Source organism: Heliconius melpomene, chromosome 20 (assembly GCF_056956725.1).
Source record: "Heliconius melpomene rosina isolate 202511_hmr_F chromosome 20, ASM5695672v1, whole genome shotgun sequence".
NCBI lineage: Eukaryota > Metazoa > Arthropoda > Insecta > Lepidoptera > Nymphalidae > Heliconius > Heliconius melpomene.
The window spans coordinates 2,461,066-2,479,375 of NC_140408.1; the positions used below are offsets into that span (position 1 = coordinate 2,461,066).

General features: G+C 33.1%; 1 protein-coding gene across 1 annotated transcript; it reads left to right on the top strand.

Moving 5' to 3' along the window:
- The first annotated feature begins 763 nt into the window (after window positions 1–763).
- On the top strand, window positions 764–18,300 carry LOC146527507 (integrin alpha-V-like). The gene is made up of 25 exons (XM_085204830.1): window positions 764–931; window positions 1,336–1,483; window positions 2,012–2,118; window positions 2,600–2,670; window positions 2,893–2,923; window positions 3,157–3,261; window positions 3,616–3,708; window positions 4,503–4,574; window positions 4,988–5,076; window positions 5,356–5,565; window positions 6,055–6,139; window positions 6,412–6,579; window positions 6,780–6,877; window positions 7,608–7,683; window positions 8,011–8,138; window positions 8,471–8,664; window positions 8,856–9,060; window positions 9,662–9,825; window positions 10,711–10,789; window positions 11,218–11,310; window positions 11,749–11,911; window positions 16,482–16,572; window positions 16,845–16,956; window positions 17,193–17,264; window positions 17,933–18,300. Exons 1-25 carry the CDS (start codon window positions 928–930, stop codon window positions 17,975–17,977), a joined length of 2,703 nt encoding a protein of 900 aa, XP_085060956.1. The 5' UTR covers window positions 764–927; the 3' UTR covers window positions 17,978–18,300.
- Window positions 18,301–18,310: the final 10 nt, after the last annotated feature.

An 18,310-nucleotide genomic window follows, 5' to 3' on the forward strand; every position in this document is an offset into this window, starting at 1 on the left:
AAAGATGAAGAAATATTAAAAATAGTAACTTAAAATAATTATATGGCATTTTATTTAAACCTTTACACTAAGACCCTCCTATCCACGGTTAACGGGCAAGTTTCCCCACTTATTTTGAGTTCAACATCAAATCAAAATATTTATTAATTCGGTCCCCAGAATGAGAGTCGAACCCACGACCTTTATGTTCCAGTGAAATTTTTGCGCTTGGCCGCCATGATTGCGCTAAAAGTAGTTTTAATTGTTTTTTATTAATAGAAGCGGGAGTCCTTTTAAAGAGCAAATCGAAACCCCTAGATACAATTTCTTTATGTTTGTAACAGTATGTACCATGGATATCAGTAGTAAAGTAAATAAATAAAAAATATTAATAATATAAAAATAATTAATAATAGTAAAATTAAATTTTAAAAAATAATCATTTTTGGAAGAATAAAGATCTTAATTGTATTAGGTTTTTATAGAGTACCTAGTTAAAACTGTAGTTTCTTTTAAAATGGTGCTAACAAAAACACTCAGTATAAATAGAAACAAAATTAAATACTTCCAATTCGACACATTTAAATTGTGTTTAAATATTGGACAAAACAACGATATATATAATAATACAAATAACGATTATGTCATATCAAAAAAACAAGGTAAAACTTAAATAATGATTGGATCGATGCAGTAATAGTGTTGGCATATAAATAACTTATTATTAACTAATTAGTCATAATTCCATTAAACTTCTAGCTGTTAACGTGTCTTTAGAAATAGATATGAAGTACAAAACTAGGTGCAAATGTATGGAAAAGTGAAAGAAGCTACGATTTTCAATTATTTATAAATTAATAAATTGTTTTTCTGTGAACCTATTAACCGGTTAAGTAATAAGTGGATAGATGAAGACAGGAAATCTATGTAATAATACATACAACAAAAATGAGTAAGTACAGATTAGTTTAAAGTTGACTCATTGATTTATGTTTTTTTTAAATTCTTTCAGTCTGTATCTAAATGAGATTACTTCATTTAAGAAGATAGAGAATGTAATTTTATATTAAATATTTTTAAAATAAGATTTATAGTGGAACTAAGGAGTATTTATTACTTTCAAATCTGTGATATCATCTAGTACTTTAGTAAACAAGTATAACATGGTACATAGTACAAAATGGATATTTTATAAATAATATCTTCAAAGTCTACTCTAGTTATTTTTTAATACTCTTGTATTATAACTTACAGTGAGATACAATCAATAAGTAGATTCCAAATACTCTATTTAAATCATCAAATATAATAAAGAAACCGTATTATTATAAAAATATTAATTGTCAATATTTTCAGGAACGTTACTTATATTATATTTACATATTTGGCTATCATCGGTCGAAGCTGTTTACGACGAAAAGCATATGGATGTTATAAATCCAGATAAATATAAACCAAAAAATAACTCATACTTTGGCTACAGCATTGGATTTTTTAATGAAGAGTGAGTACATAGTGTGTAAATACTCTACTAAATACAAAAATATTATTTAACTTAATTAACCACAAGTAATTGTCGTCACAAAAAATCGTCGATTCCCACAGGAAATGAAATATTGAATATTTCCATTTTCTTCGCTCTGGTGTCGGGGTAAAGCGCGATGTGAAAATTTATGAACGGAATGTCTTAACACGAGGTTCCATCTACCTACCCCATGACGACTACTTAGTCTGAACTTGTACCACGACCAATTTATGGCGCTACCATATACCCTCAAATCAAAATTTCCATCATAACGATATTATAATGTAATTTTTATAAATAGCTTCCTTCCTTATTTGGTGAAATGGAAACTGGAAACTAAGAATTATGCATAACACATTCTAAGCTCCCAAGGCAACATGACAACTCTGATCGTAGAAACGGTGGATTGCATCAAAAGGATTAACATGATGGCCAATAAATTTCTTCGATAAATTTTATTTTACTTTATTTATTGATATACACAATTTTGTTTATTTTCAACTCCAGACTCTACGTATCTGCACCAGCAGCGGATGATAATAGCCAGATCTACAAATACTCCATTAGTTCTATGGCACTATACAAAACTATTCTATCCGTAAAACCACCAATGCGTAAGATTTTATTACATTTTATTTTAAGCCTAACTAATAATTTTACAGTTATAGTCAAAATGGCGTATAGTCAGAATATTTATAAAAAAAAACCTTAAAGATTCTTGTTGGCCACTTAAAAATTGTTAACTCAATTTGAGCTTATGTATGTAGGTATTGTTTCAGTTTACGCTTTTTCAAAGGTTAAGAGTAGGCAGAATGAGCCCACTATCAAGACACGTAATTCTTTACTTTCAATGTTGAATGGCGGAACTCAACGCCGCACTTTGCAAATCAAAGTTAAATGAATAACCCATTTCCCGAATATCGAAACTATCGCGTTTCAAAAACCAAGTCAGTCCATTACGTTCCCTCAATGTAATTAGATGGTAAAATAAAGGATAGACATTTGAGATCACAACTATTCAAATGGAATCAAATAGATATTGCTCTATATATATATTTTGCATTGTTCAATATAAAAACAATAATTCCTTTTTAGATATTCCTAAACAATATAAATTTCAAAATTGGTTTGGAGCGACCATTAAAAAGGGATCTTCGTTTTTAATAGTAAGTTATACCTTCATTTCTTTTATTTATTTCTACTGTTTTGTTAATACCGGGTATATGAACAAGATTTCTCTAATAAAAAGCTTTTGTTTGTATGTCTAAATCTACGTGTTAAAATAAATGGTCAAAAATAAATAAAATAATCAATGTTTTAAACAAACGGTTGATACCATGTTAGTTTTTCCTCTATTATATTAAACTTATCCTTAATACAAATTCCAGATATGTGCACCGCGAGCTCCATGTATGTATGGTGAGTCATTTTTACATTAGTTAAATAATATTTAGGTTTTAAACTAAAATACTTCTTGTTTTCCTCTAGGTATATGTAATAATTTATAAAATTTATTTGATTTGAAGAGTTCATGCCTACAGAATTAGGGGGAAAGTGGGGAACGGAGTGCCTTGACACTTACAGCGTAAAGCTGATTTAATTGAATTGACTTTTTTTATCTTATATATTTATTACTCAATGTATTATTTCAGGTACAAACCCTGTTACAACAGGAACGTGTGTTAAGATTCTTCAAGATAGCAGTTCACCTGTTATGGAACTACCCCCGTTACTAAAATCTGACTTAAAGGAGTTCAGTAAGTAATAAGAAATTTATAAAAATTTTACCCCCCTTTTATGTAGTGAAAAATATTTGAAAAGAAATTAAATAAGCTGATGATGATGAAAGCTAGTCGCGGCACAGGAGCACTAAGTGTGGCTGTAAACGCGATGGGTTTTGGGTTCGATCCCCACTCGAGGAATTGAAATATTTATTTAAAATTATAATTCCATTTCTTCGCTTTGGTGTCGAGGCATAGTCCGGCATTCAACACGCAATGCTTCCAGAATCCGGCGGAAAGTGGAGAACAGAGTGTCTTACTTCCTCTACCTTTCCTTTACAGCGTGAAGCTGATTTTATTATTTTTATAATATTCTTTTCTGATTCTTAGATAACGGTATTGACAGCTACGGCTGGAGTGTAGAAGTGGATAAGTTTGACCAAGTGCTCGTTGGTGGTCCTGCAATCGTCAAAGACAGAAACAGTAGGTCCCTATGTGAATATGTACTATAAATATATTCATACTAGCAGACCCGGACGCGGCTACGCCTGCTTGAAATATAAGAATATAATTTCTATAGAAATATAATTTCAATCTAGATGAAATGCTAAAAGTGACTATTATATTTATTTTCATAAGGATGAATATCAAAATGACGCGGTAACGAACGCGGTCGCGTAGCGACGACGGTTGTTATTAACATGGCAGAATAAATTGCATGTCAAATTAGAAAGTATTTTAATTTATTAGTATATATGTGTTATGTAATGTTATATAGCCTATAGCACTTCTGAAGAATGCAGTTTTCATACAAAACTAAAACATAGTAAATCGGACCAGTAGATCCAGAGATCTTAGCGTTGAAACAAACAAACAAACAGACAAACAAACAAACAAACAAACAAATTCTTCCGCTTTATTATATTAGTATAGATATAATTATTATGTTTATATTTACATAAAAAGTCCCATAATAAAATAAATCTCACGTTGTAAAATTAAATAATGAATCTGCGTACAGTAGGAATTATATGAGGCCATCGTGGCGCAGGTGCACAAGCGAGTGATTGTTGTGGGTTGTGGGTTCCGTCCCCACACTGGGGAATGAATTATTATTTACTTTTATTTTCATTTCTTCACGCTGGCACCAAACCAAAAGCCCGGCGTTCAGTTCCGCCACTCAACACGCAATGCTGCGAAAAATTCGGCAGAAAATGGGGAACGGAGTGTCCTAACACCTTATATATAACCTTATTTTCAAATTAATTTCTTTACAGGTGGTCTAAAAATTCATTACAACGACATCACAGAGCCGACATTAGCAGAAATAAAGGATAAATTAAACCTTGGTTGGTATATAAATAAAATATGAAGATTAGATGCAAAAAGATTATTGCCACCAGTAGTGTTTGATTTGGAATGCACTATTTTATGTCCCTGCATATAGCAGGGGAGGCAGAGGGAACCCAGAAATCTAGTGTTGAGATACTTCCTTCCTCAGTTTTTGCTGAATTCTAAAGGCATTGTGTGTTGAGTAGCGGAATTAATTGCCACACTTCACCACATCACCAGAACGAAGAAATAAAAATATTACATTTTTATTGCTTTGTATGTTCACGCTGTATACCGCGCACAGCAGGGTAAGCAGTGGGAATCTATCTATCACACGCTTGTGCCCTCAAATTCTGAGTATTCTTAAAGTGCATCGCGTAAAACTACTTATAAGTGTAAGGTAAGCCGATACTTCATATTATTATTTCAGGGTACAGTATTGCAAGTGGATGTTTTTTGTCAAGCATGTCTGTTTCGTATGCTGTGAGTACCACATATGGGGAGCACGGAGAAGGAGAGGTAATGTAAAATTTTACTTTCATTTCTTTTGCTTGAAGTAATAATAATCACACTTTCTAATTTTATTTAATTATACTTTAGAAATAAAAAAATACTTTGTTTATTAATTAAGAAAAATCTTTTTTTTAAATTGTGTCAAGATACTCTATTTCATCTTAGCAAAGAAAAAGTATATTACGCTACATTAAACGCAATAAGGACATAAAGATCTATTAAATTTTATAAAAATCTAATATTGTAATTAAATAATTTGGCTTAATAAAATAATAATGATTACAGATACTCTTTTTCGATGAAACACTGACATTTATTGAAAAACTTGATAGTGGCGAAGTGGGATCTATGTATGGGGCAGCATTAGCTTCATCATATCTGACGGACGCTCGCTCTTCGCTGCTGGTGGGGGCGCCCACGTGGGCGGGCAGTGGGTACAACACAGGCGCGGTGATTATATACGTACCTGTGAATGAAACTAAATTTGTGTTAAAGGTATTTTAATAACATATATTGTACAGTACACTCGGCGAGTCGTGGCCGTTGTGACTTCAGGTTTTATGAACTCTAGTACAGTGTTCGCCCAGGAAGAAAATATACCTGAAATTAGACTTGCTCAGCCTATATACGGTACTGTAATAGATGGTATCTGAGTTATTGACGTATATTGGCTTCCTTCGTTGTCGTAATTCGGAAACGCGTGAACATATTAATTAGACATTTGATTTGATAATTTACTGATCTTATTAAAATGATAAATATTTTTTTATGAAAATATTGTCGGATTAATCAATTAATGAAAAAATACTAGAATTTATAAAACATTTCACATAGATTTAACAATAAAGTACATACAGAATTATCCAAAAACGGCAAAAACAAGTGATGAGGCAATAACACTTGTAGAGGCCTTATCTACATTGAGTTCTACTATTAAATTCTATCATTATTATCATTTCATATCAACAATATATAATTTTCTAGCGAATAATAAAAGGAACAGAAACCGGTGGTCATTTTGGTAACTCTATAGCAAATATTGGGGACTTGGATGCTGATAAAATAGACGGTAGGTAGCTTCAGTTTTAGCTATGTTTTATTATCTATACCTATATATGTGTTTCATTTCTTCGCTCTGATGTTGAAACAAAGCGCGACGGTGAGTTCCGCAACTGAACACGCAATGGCTCCAAAATTCGGTGCGAAACGGGGAACGGAGAGTTTTAACACTAGGTTCCTTATAGAATGTTCCAAAGTGCCGGTGAAGCCACAAATAACAATGCTAGTGGCTAGTGCTACTTATACGTATGTACGTAAAGCTTAAAACATTTTTCCTTTTAGATTTCGCCATTGGTGCACCATACGAAGGTAAAGGGGTGGTATATATCTATACTGGGTTTGGTATACTTTCTGGCAAGACCTGGTGGCGGAAGATACAACCGGAATCTTTTAACTCATTTGGTTTCAGTTTGGTTACTGTACCAAATATTTATGAAACAGCCTGTAATAGTACGTATGCATTGAAAAAAATCAATTTTAATAATAACTTGTTATATTATAATGTTTCTCTTTCTCGGGTTCAAAGGAATCTGATCTGATAGAAGGCTGGCGTGAGGACAGCTTCACATATGTAAAACTGTCCTCACGCAAATATTCTTTACATCATCTTATCTCTACATATTATACATATTTTACTTATTTCTATACAGATCTAGGAATCGGTGCACCTTTAAGTAACCGCGCCTTCATATTAAAATGCTTGCCAGTTACTACCATCCAATTGTACACAATACACCCAGACTTAAAGGTACTTATATGAAAATCCACTTTTAGCTCCAAAGTTTTTCAAAAAGGTTATACAGGTTTAGCAGAAATAACTTTTAGACACTCCGTTAACCAGTTTCTTCCCAATTTTTTAATGTTTCTCGTGTTGAGTGGGTAACATCACGTTTTTTTACATGTTGAAAGCAGAGAAATGAAAATAATTTTATATATAATAAAATCTATCCACCGGATAGAGATTGAACCCACAACCCTCACGCTTACAATAACAAGGTAAAAATAAAAATCTTTAAATGGAATAAAGTTCCAAATTTTGTGATTTTAGCAAAAACAATTAATTAAAAAAGCAGCTTCAACTTCTACAAAAATTATCATTTTATTAATTACTAGCGGCCCGCTCGCGGTTTCACCCGCGTGAACTGTGTTTATATTCGCGCGTCATGTTATTATTAATTTCTGTCTCCATGGCTACGTCCTAGTGACGTCTGTGCAAAATTTGTGACTCCTAGCATTTAGTAACGAATAACAAAGACAAATGTCATTAGTAACGAAGTTTCATACAAACTTTAACCCCAAAAACAACTCCTTAGAAGTCGAATATTTGAAATTCCCATCTTAGCGAACACCTACGTCCTATAAGCAACTCCGATGCAAAATTTCAGATTCCTAGCACATGTAGTTTCTGAGATTTCGTGATGAGTGAGTGACCTTTCGATTTTATATATATAGATATATATTTTTATATTTACTTTCAGCTTCGATCGAACTTTTCATATTATGAATTTGATGTTTGTTTGAATATGACATATCCACCCAATGACATAATATTGCGTAAGTATTCTAAAAACTATATTTAACCTAATTATTTTGAAAAAACAATCTTTATATGAGAGTTGTGAATCTCTATGAGCGATAAGCTGAGAACAGAGATACTTTTTTTGTTTATGCTGTATCCAGAATACATGAAGATAGGCGGATCTATTGTTTTGGCAGTTTGTTCTCCAGGAACCGCTCAATTGTCGAGATATAGCGATATCTAGAAAATTGGGCGGTCGGTTTTTTAGTGGAGTGACTCATCACTACATATATCATTATGTTAATAATATGTGTAGATATTTGTAAAAAAATAAACTAAAATTTAGGTTGTCTTGTTTCCAGAAATTCAAATCAATGTTGACGTGTCTCATTCTGCTGCAAAGCTAGAGAAAAATAAGGGGGAAACAATTATGTCGTTGAAAAGACCTTTACAGAAATTTTGTGAAAAATATGCTATTTTTACACCAAACGTACGTATTTTACTATACCTTACCCAAATTTTAATCAATATCATATTTAAATATAATTTTAAAGTATGGCGTTATACACTATCGCGTAATAACTATTGACTCTTCTTAGCCCACTTTTTCCCGCATAAAGTACAATATCCAGAAAGAACCTAAGCTATTTTAATGCATTCCCCAAAACAGGAATGGAACCTATAACCATTGTGCATACAGATAGACGCTGTCACACTGAACCACAATGGTCTCATAAGTCTCTACTGACTTATCAGCAGGCGAAAAGAAATCAGAATGACAACAGTGTTGATTTTTTCTTCTTTTCATTTTTTGTTCTTTAGGAGGGTAATTACGATGAACACATCAACCTGGACATTTCAGCTACTTTGAAATCTTCAAGCGACAAAACTTTACCTCCAGTACTAAGTGACAGAAGCGTTACTTCTTTGAAAGAGTCTCTTTGGATTGCAAATTGTGTATTACAATATGGACGTTGTATACCGAAACTGGAAGTTAAAATGGCGAGTGAATTGACGTGAGTATTGTTTTACTATTTTATATTAATTATATCTGCCGTATCTGCTATCCACTAAAGAAAATTAAATACTTTCAGTGTTGAGTTCTGTCACTCTACATAAATTGTCTCCAATTCAGATAAAATGTGGAGAACGTAGTGTATGACCTCGTGTCGGTTTTTAAAATTAACTAACTTATTTAATTTTACAGAGTACCATACAAAGTTGGCTTGAGAAATACTGAAAAGTTCAATTTAACTATTACAAATTCGGGTGAGAGTGCCTATAACGCGTGTGCTGTAGTGTCAGTGGCGTCCGCGTCGATCAGGTCGATACCCCCCGAGTGCAGTCACAATGTTACTGGGAAACAAATTATATGTAAACCATCGAGATGGATACCACGAGGCGATACTTGGGTAAAATCTGTTTTATTTTTTTGCTTCCGCTTCTATTACAACAGTATTTTTTTCTAAATTTCACCTAGCAGTGTAGGCAATTCGTTCTTGACTTTCTGCGGATGTCACAAATATGGGATGTGGAGTAACGGAACTCTACTCGGAAATAAAAATAGTTTAAATGTAATCATTGTCTTGACTGGGAATCAAACCCGTAGTAACCACTTGTTATAATGTGACACTTCTTCTAATACGTCACAGCGATTTTTTTATTTATCGTTAGTTCATCGCAAAAGATCATGCAAAGTGGACTAGGTTGAGTAGGAAGGCAGACCCTGGTAATAGCCCGGATTAATGCCAGGAAGAAGACGTTAGTTCATTATCAGCTTCACATTTTATCTCGCACATAGCAATGAAAACAGAACAAACCGTTAAGACATAATAAGAGACGTTAAGACAAATTTTCGAGACATCGCGTGAAAATATTAAATACTTAATTCATTCCCCCAAGCGGGAACCGAACCCACAAGCTTCGCGGTTGCTGTCAAGCTTGTGTCACTGCATCACTACGGCCTCATTATTATTAAGTTTCCGGTTTCCTATTAATATTTTTTTCCCTTAGGACATCAATGATATTGAAATCGATATAAACTCAGTAACGAATAAAGACCGAAGTATTGATATTCATTATGACGTCTACGGCCATTGTGGGGACGATGGAGAGAAGCAAAGCAAAGTTTACTTGTATCCATTAGTTTTCTTCTTCAACAACATCGATGTTTTAGGGTGAGTTATTGATAGAATAGTGTTCAGTCCCTCCGTTCTCCACTTTATAACTATTTGAAAGATGTTACCTGTTGTACGGTGAAGCCGAATTACACTTCTAACTACGTACACATTTCATAAATATTTGCAAATAAAAAAATATATATTGTACAGAAATAACCAACAAGAAAGACTATATGTATTTTTCAGCTTAGCAATTATAAGATAATTGTATATAAGGGTGAAATATTTTGTCACACACTAAATGGTTCAAACTTCAAAGCACCGAAAGCCTATTTCTGCGTTCCAAATTAATAACATGTCCTTATTAGAGCAGAAAATGTTCCTCTAATATATAATTCAGTTATTTCTTTTTTTATTAAACGAGCGATATTTATCAAGCTAAAATAATTTTAGCCGACTTTAGAAAAGAAGGAGGTTATATGTTCGACGCTTATATTTTTTAATGTGTGTGAATCGCTGTCTCCGTCATTTGTGTCCGCTGTGTGTGTGTTCGCTTACAAATTTTTTTTTCAGTTACAAAATACGCGGTATGTAAAGTATGTTTTAAAAATTCCATCAGATTTTGGTGGTGTAAACTAGAGATTAAAGCTTAAGTAAACAAAAAAGTCGGTTAATCCGTTTAAGACATACGATGCCACACACAACAGTTGCCACAGACATACACCTATATTATATACACATTACACAGACAATATTAGAGAACAGAACTGAAATAAGTAGTTCATTTTTTTTTACAAAAAAAGAGTGCCTTAACACTAGTTTCTCTCTGCCTACTCTGTTGTATGCGGGATACAGCGTGAATCTGAAAAATAAACAAATTCAACGTAGAATTTAAAAGCTAGCAACGATAAAAGCACGTAATATTTTTTTTTTGTATTACAGACTTTCAAGCTCAGGCAAAGTTGTAAACGTCACAGATCAAGATGTTAGAAATGGGAAATACTTTCAGCATGTTTACACTGTAAGTGTGTATATATCTATATAATAAAACTCTTCCCTTACTTAGGCCCATATTCATAAATCGCTCTCAATTCTGTCATCGATTTTGAACTGAACGGGAAAAAAATTGGAAAAATTTACCTCAAAGTCTACGCAAACGAATTGTGGGTCGACTAGTGTTTCATAAATTTCTTGGTTAGATTTTCATAATATAATATAATAAGTTCGACGAAGACAAACATAATATAAAAAATCATATAATCTCAGAAAGGAAGGATAAAACTACTATGAAACTGAAATTTGTTCATTTAAAATTGGAATTTGTACTTCTTCCAAACGCTAGAGACTACTCTATATACTACATTTTTTTTTTCTACGACTATTATATTTCTTAGATAAAATATACTTAGCTTAAAAACAAATAAATTAACTTATTTATACATGTTTCAGATAAGTAACAATGGCCCCGTAGATTTAATAGACGTTACGTGCGAAATTGTATTACTTAGAAAAAGTTATCTTCAATATAGTACGCCGAAAATGGTAAATATTACAATTGTATTGTACTTAGTCGTAATTATTTACTTCACAGAAAATTCCAGAATTATAGAGAAAAAACTTTGAAATGAAAAAGATATATATTCCTTTAATTAAAAAGGTAAGGCGTAGTGGTGCAATGGGATTGACTGACTGCGATGGAAATGGGTTCGATCCTCACTCGGGGGAATACTTTATTTGTTTCTATTATCCCCACTCTGGTAGCAGAAGCGCATTCAATACCACCACTCAACATGCATGTCTCATAAAGTTTGGAAAGTGGAGAACAGACTGTCTTAACACAAGGTTCCCTATGGCTACCGTACCGGGCGGGAATAACTGTGAAACTAACTAACTCCTTATATATAAGTAAATTTTAGTAATTTATAGGTACTAATTCTTTTATTTATTTATTATTTTCTAAAACTACTTTTACAAACGCAGACGCAGCAAAAAGATAATATTGACACGTTATCGGAAACCTGTGCCATCAACAAAGAAAAAGAAAGTGAGGACTTCGCCCGTATGGTCTGCAACATCAGCATGTTACCGAGGAGTAGCGAGACGTCTATAGTATTGCCTTTACATATTCTGCCGAATAATTTTGGTGTGTATATTTATTTATCTTAATATATCTAGTTCGATTCCCTCTCGGAGGAGAGAAATATTTAATATTTTCATTTCTGCGCTCTGGTAATAAAGACAAAGCGCAGTAAGTTCTATTACTCATCACGCAATACTTCGAGAATTTGGCGGAAAATAGAGAACGGAGTGTTAGTAGAGCGAACTTAACACTAAGTTCTCTCTCTGCCCTGTTATGCACATAACGTGAAGCTAAAAAAAAAAAAAATTGCATTTACATGTTAGCGTTGCAGTATACGAGGTGTGTTCAAAAAGTAAGGTGACTTTTCAAATTTGGCGGGCAACGTACTTTCGATTATCGATTTTTTTATTTTGTTATGTTGGTACACTCTTCTCGAACATCTGTACCAAGTTTCAAGTGTATAGCATTTTTTGTTTGGTTGGGAGAGGCGTAGACATGGGCCGTAACGTCTTTTAAGCATAACCAGTGGTCACTAGTTTCGGGTACACGCGTAGCTAGTTTCAGAAACTAGTTATTTCTGTAACTAGTTACAAATGCTTCATAAGCAGTTGAAAGTTTAATACGCCTACTTTTATAGTTATGATTACGAAAACGTTTTAGGTTAAATTACAATATCTTGCTACTAAAATGTAATTATTTATTAATTTCTTTTAAATACAATTATTTTTCTATATTTTTTTATATACACTTTATTATATTATATATTTTTAATATACAGAATTTTATATAGTTTTTTCGCTGATCGCTTTTTAATAATATTTGATATATTTAATTACGAAGTGAAATTAAAATTCCAAATTAAGTAAAAATACATTCAAAAAGAGGGTATCATTTTACACTTACAGAATGGAAAAAGAAATTTAGAAATACAAAAAAAATCATAAACGAGAAACTGACACGTAATAGAAAAATAATAAGGTTTAAAATTGGATGAAACTTGAGACCAAACTTGAGGTAAAAACCAGCTGGTTATGGGTTCGATCCCCACTCGAGGAGATGAAATATTTATTTAAATTAATATTTTCATTTCTTCGCTCTGGTGTCGAGGTAAAGCGCGGAGTTGAGTTCTGCCACTGAACACGCAATGCCTTCAGAATTCGGCAGAAAGTGGGGAACCTAGTGTAACAGAGTGTTACACTAGGTTCCCTCTGCCTACCCTGCTGTGTGTGGGAAACAGCGTGAAGCTGATTTATTTATTTTATTTTTTAAAATTGAAAGTAAGCACAGAGCACAATAGATTAATTTATTTATTTATTAGGAAGCCAACGTTACATACTACAAAAACAGGCTTTTAAACTTGTAACATAAACACAGTTATAAATGTATAACTAGTACTTAAATTAAAATTAAATGTTAAAATTTTGCTACTGAATATAAATAAATAAATAAAGCCTTTATTTGCTGACCATTTCAGAATTTTTGTTTGCATAATTAAAATAAAGTATACAATAAAAATTTAAAAGACTTAAAATTAAAAACATTTAAAAAGTAATTAATTTTAGCAGTCTGCATATACTACTGCTATATAGCTAAACATAAAACAAAAAAAAATAACAAAATACAAAACCAAAATTAAGATCTTAAAAAAAATTGTAAGCTCAGTTATGGATTCTTTATTGCGTATATAAAATATTTTTTCTGTTGAGCTTTATACAAACGTAAGGAATCATTAAAAACATCAAATTCAGATTTTTGCGCTAATTTATTATCAACACTCAAAGCTCTATTAAGTGGTGGATTTAGGCCTCAATTTTTTGTAGCGAACCTCGTTTTGAAATTTTGGGTACATAATCTTGCATTCAATCTAAGGGTAATAATATTAAGTTCACCTAAAATCTTCGAACAATCAAGACACTAATTAGTGTAAAAAGCAAAGATCGGCAATATTTCTGCGATGGGATATTTTAACATATTATAATATTTTAATAAGTCATCGTACTTCGTGATCTCTGGAAGATAACATTTTTAAAAACTTTTTTGAATTCGTTCTAATCGGTTTTTATGTGTTTCATAATATGGATTCCAGATAGTTGAACAATATTCTAATTGACTCTTAATTAATGAATTAAATAAAATAATAACTGAACTGGAATTCTTAAAAGTCTAGTAGATCGAATAAAAAATCCCAATGTGCTTAAGATATACAAGTGTGAAGTGAACGTCGCAAGCCATTGTAACCGAACCTCTTTTAATAAATAATAAACATTAAAAAAGCTACGTCACGCTAAACAAAAAAACTCGGAATTGGTTAAAATCCACCGTCGTGGCGGCACAAGGGCGTGGCTGTAACGCGACGGTTGCGGGTTCGATCCCCAATCGAGGAAATTAAATATTTATTTACATTTTATATTTTCATTTCTTCGCTCTGGTGTCGAGGCAGAGTTTTGTTTTAATTCATCATCATCATCATCATCGTTATCAGCCTGTCCTCGTCCACTGCTGGACATAGGCCTCTCCAATGGCACGCCACTGAGCTCGATCTTCAGCTCTTCGCATCCAGCCGCTGCCCGCTACTTTGCGAATATCGTCACCCCATCTAGCTGGAGGACGTCCAGTTTTAATTATCGATATAAAATAATAATCGATCAAATTGCATTAATGCATACATATAAAACTACTGTCGTCTCTTTTTTTCTTGCGGAACGTACTAAAATAGAGCAAGATGCAACTATATAAGTGTCAATGTAGCTATTAACAATAATATGGTTTTTTCTTGGAATTTTCATAAAACTATATGTAAATAATATAGTTTAACTTCTGCATTTACAGTTTAGAATCGCTTTTTCGTTTCATTGGGTGTTTAATACAAAAAAATACGATGTTTGTAGCTTTTCAATCAAATTCGCCTATTCTCGTCTCTTTTTTTCTTGCGAGATACAACTGTGCTAGTGTCGATGTAACTTGATTAGTGCTTACTGCTTACTCTCATGAAACTACGTATGTGAAATAATGGCTATGTGTACAGACACATAACCACAACGTAACATGTGTGTAGCTTCGAATAACCGCGGAGCTCCGAATCACGGCATAACTAGTTTCGAGGACAGCCCGAAACTAGTTATGCCGTGATTTGGCTTGTAAGCAGTTTCTGAAACTAGTGACGCTACGTAACGCCCATGTCTAGAGAGGCGTAAGGTATAGCGCGCACTAGTGATTTTTGTCACCGTGACTGTTGCGTGACTGTCACCGTGTACATTACACTTAATGAAGGTGCGCGCATTTGGATACGTGACAATTGGGTGACTTTTTGTCCGCGGAGGCCGGCAACACGCCGGTGACGCAACTGTCACCGCGTCCATAGATTTGTATGCCCGTGCGCGCATTAGCAACTAAATGTCACCTCCCCCTTGCGGTTTCCATACTAGTCGTCTTTCGCATAAACATGAAACAGCAGAGTGTTGCATTGCAGCACCGAATTTTTATTTCAAGAATGGCGTCAAGTTCATCACCAAGGCAATACGTGTGTTTTCATGAAGATGAAATAGACAATGACAATACTGATTGACGAAATTGAGTTGAGGCCATTGCTCTAAGACAAATGAAAAGTTGAAAGCCAATATTTTCTACGTTTGCTTTTTTTTCTATTTCTTAATATAAGTGCACAGGCAACCATCTCTTCGAGATCCATTTTATCAAATGTAAAAAATTTCGTCACTGTCATCGCAAGTGCGCGCAGTGGCGAAAAGTATGGTGACATGTCAGTGACAAAAAATTTATTGTCACCGTGACAAAAGTTACCAGTGCGCGCTAAGGCTAAAGGTTATAAGTGTTTTGCGTGCTCGGCGATTTCTTGCTATCGAAAAATATGGATCAAAGGATTTGCATCAAATTTTGTGTAAAAAATAAAATAAAGTGCTCCGAAACACTTAAAATGTTGACAGTGGCATACGGTGAAACTGTTCTGAGTAAAAAAAATGTTTACAAGTGGTACAAACTCTTCCAAGATGGCCGGGAAGACGCCAATGACGAGCCTCGCTCTGGACGCCCAAGCACGTCAACAACTGATGAAAACGTTCAAGCAGTGAAGAAAATTGTTCTGGAAAATCGTCGAATCACTATCAGAGAAGTTGCTGAGGATGTTGGTATATCGCTTGGCTCGTGCCATGAAATTTTTTCTAACGTTTTGGGCATGAGACGTGTGTCAGCGAAGTTTGTTCCGAAATTGCTAAAATGCCCCTGCTCACTCATCTTTGCTGGTGAGAGATTTTTTGGCCAAAAACAACACCACAATCATGCCTCAGCCACCATATTCACCGGATTTGGCCCCATGTGACTTTTTCTTGTTCCCAAAACTAAAGAGACCTATGAAAGGACGGAGATTTGCAACGATTGAAGAGATAAAGACTGCATCGCTGGAAGAGCTCAAGGCTATACCGAAAAGTGCTTATGAGAAGTGCTTTGACGATTGGAAAAACCGTTGGCATAAGTGTATTGTATCTGAGGGGGATTACTTTGAAGGGGACAACATAAATATTGATAAATAAATAAATATTTTTTCTTAAAAATACAAAGTCACCTTACTTTTTGAACACACCTCGTATTTTACTTCAAACCCAATGTTATTTTATTCCAGGAGCAATAAGAACCGAGAATGGCACTGTTTTTACAAGTATTGATTTACAGATACCGAGCAATGACAATGGAACGTATAATAAAACTATAAGGTGAGTGTTATTATAATTTTGTATTAAATAAACAATATCAAAATATATTTTAATATCGTTTGTTTTTCTTATTTAGATATTTTGTGCTTTTTGTGCGATAAACGAGTACAATGTTTGTATTGTTATCTAGGTTTATCTCTTTGTATTTAATGTATTCCTTACAACATTAATTCAAATAAACTAAAAAATTGCATAAGTGCGGGATACAGCGTGATTTAATTTTATTTATTTTTTTATGAACATTAATAATTTTAGTTTTTTTTTGTTAACAGTACAACGACGACACTTTTATTGGAAACTACATTCATACCCACATGGGTGTGGGTAATTTCTATTCTTATAGCACTATTTTTGTTAATCATAGTAATATTAATATTACGAGAGGTAAGAATTTAAGCTGTTAATATTTTCATTTAGCAGTCATTGTCCTACTTTGCGATGTCCACATATGCCTGTGTCGATATTATTATATCACCATAAAAAATACTTCAAATTGTATTATAAAAATGTAAATGCCCTTTCATTTCATATAAGCTACGCGAAAATATTTTTTTTTTGTTGAAAGAGATATATAATTATTTTTTTTATAATTATATTAATACATAATACATTATTTTTAGTATAACTGTTTCCAAAGAAAGAATAAGAAGAATTTAGAAGAACTAAGGAAATCAGTAAGAAGGAGGAGTACAGTAAGTATCTATTCCTATAGGTACGATTCACATAAAAAACGTAATATGCATACAACAAAGACAAACCCGTCGTGCGTTTGATTCCCAAAAAAAAAATTTTTTTATATACCATTTTTTTATATACCATAAATATACGACCATAGAGGCGCAGTGAAGCAGGGTCTCACTGTAAACGCAACGCTTATGGGTTCGATCCCCACTTGGGAGAATGAACCAGTTTTCCTGCCTTTGATAAGATACAATGCGACGTAGAGTTCCGCCTCTTAATTTATTTTAAACCCGGGCAGAAATAGAAGAACAGAGTGTCTTGAGACAAGGTTCCATCTACTATAAGGTCTGAGCGGAACTCGAACCCACAATCACGATGGATCAATCTTAGATATATGGAGCTTTCGGATTATTCCGGAGAGCGAGTATTTCTAATAATTACTATATGTACTACCTAATAGATACCTACTTTAGGTAAATAACCTACCTTCGGGTAATAACATAACATACCTTCTAGGTAAATATTGCCAAAATACTCAATATGGCTATGTTTTGGTTTGCGCTATTCGGAATAACACGAACGGACCTACTCATTTCGTCATGATGGTAATATCCAATGACTCTTAAGTCGTCATGATGTTAATATCCAATGAATTTAAGTAATGTAAATTTCTTTATAGCATCGCAACCTGAGCCGAACCAGTGCACATTGTAAAGAAAATTAAATGACTAGAAGATATAATAATTTTCTGGTCATACGACATCATAATTGACAAAATTGACAATTAATTAAACAAAAGTGTAAAAATGCGATATTGATGTGTAAAAGTATGAATTTTGAGTAAAATATCTATGAAGATCAGCTATCAGCAATCGCGACAAAATAGTTGTATAAGTTTTATTTTGTAATAGACAGTTACGATTACTTAATAAGAATGTGAAGTTTTTGTAATTTTGTATAAATAAAACTTTAAAATAAAAATATGTATTGTTTTACTTGAATTTTCCTAAGGCTAGTCTTATGTGGACCAGCAAAGCCCTGAGAATATTATCTGAGA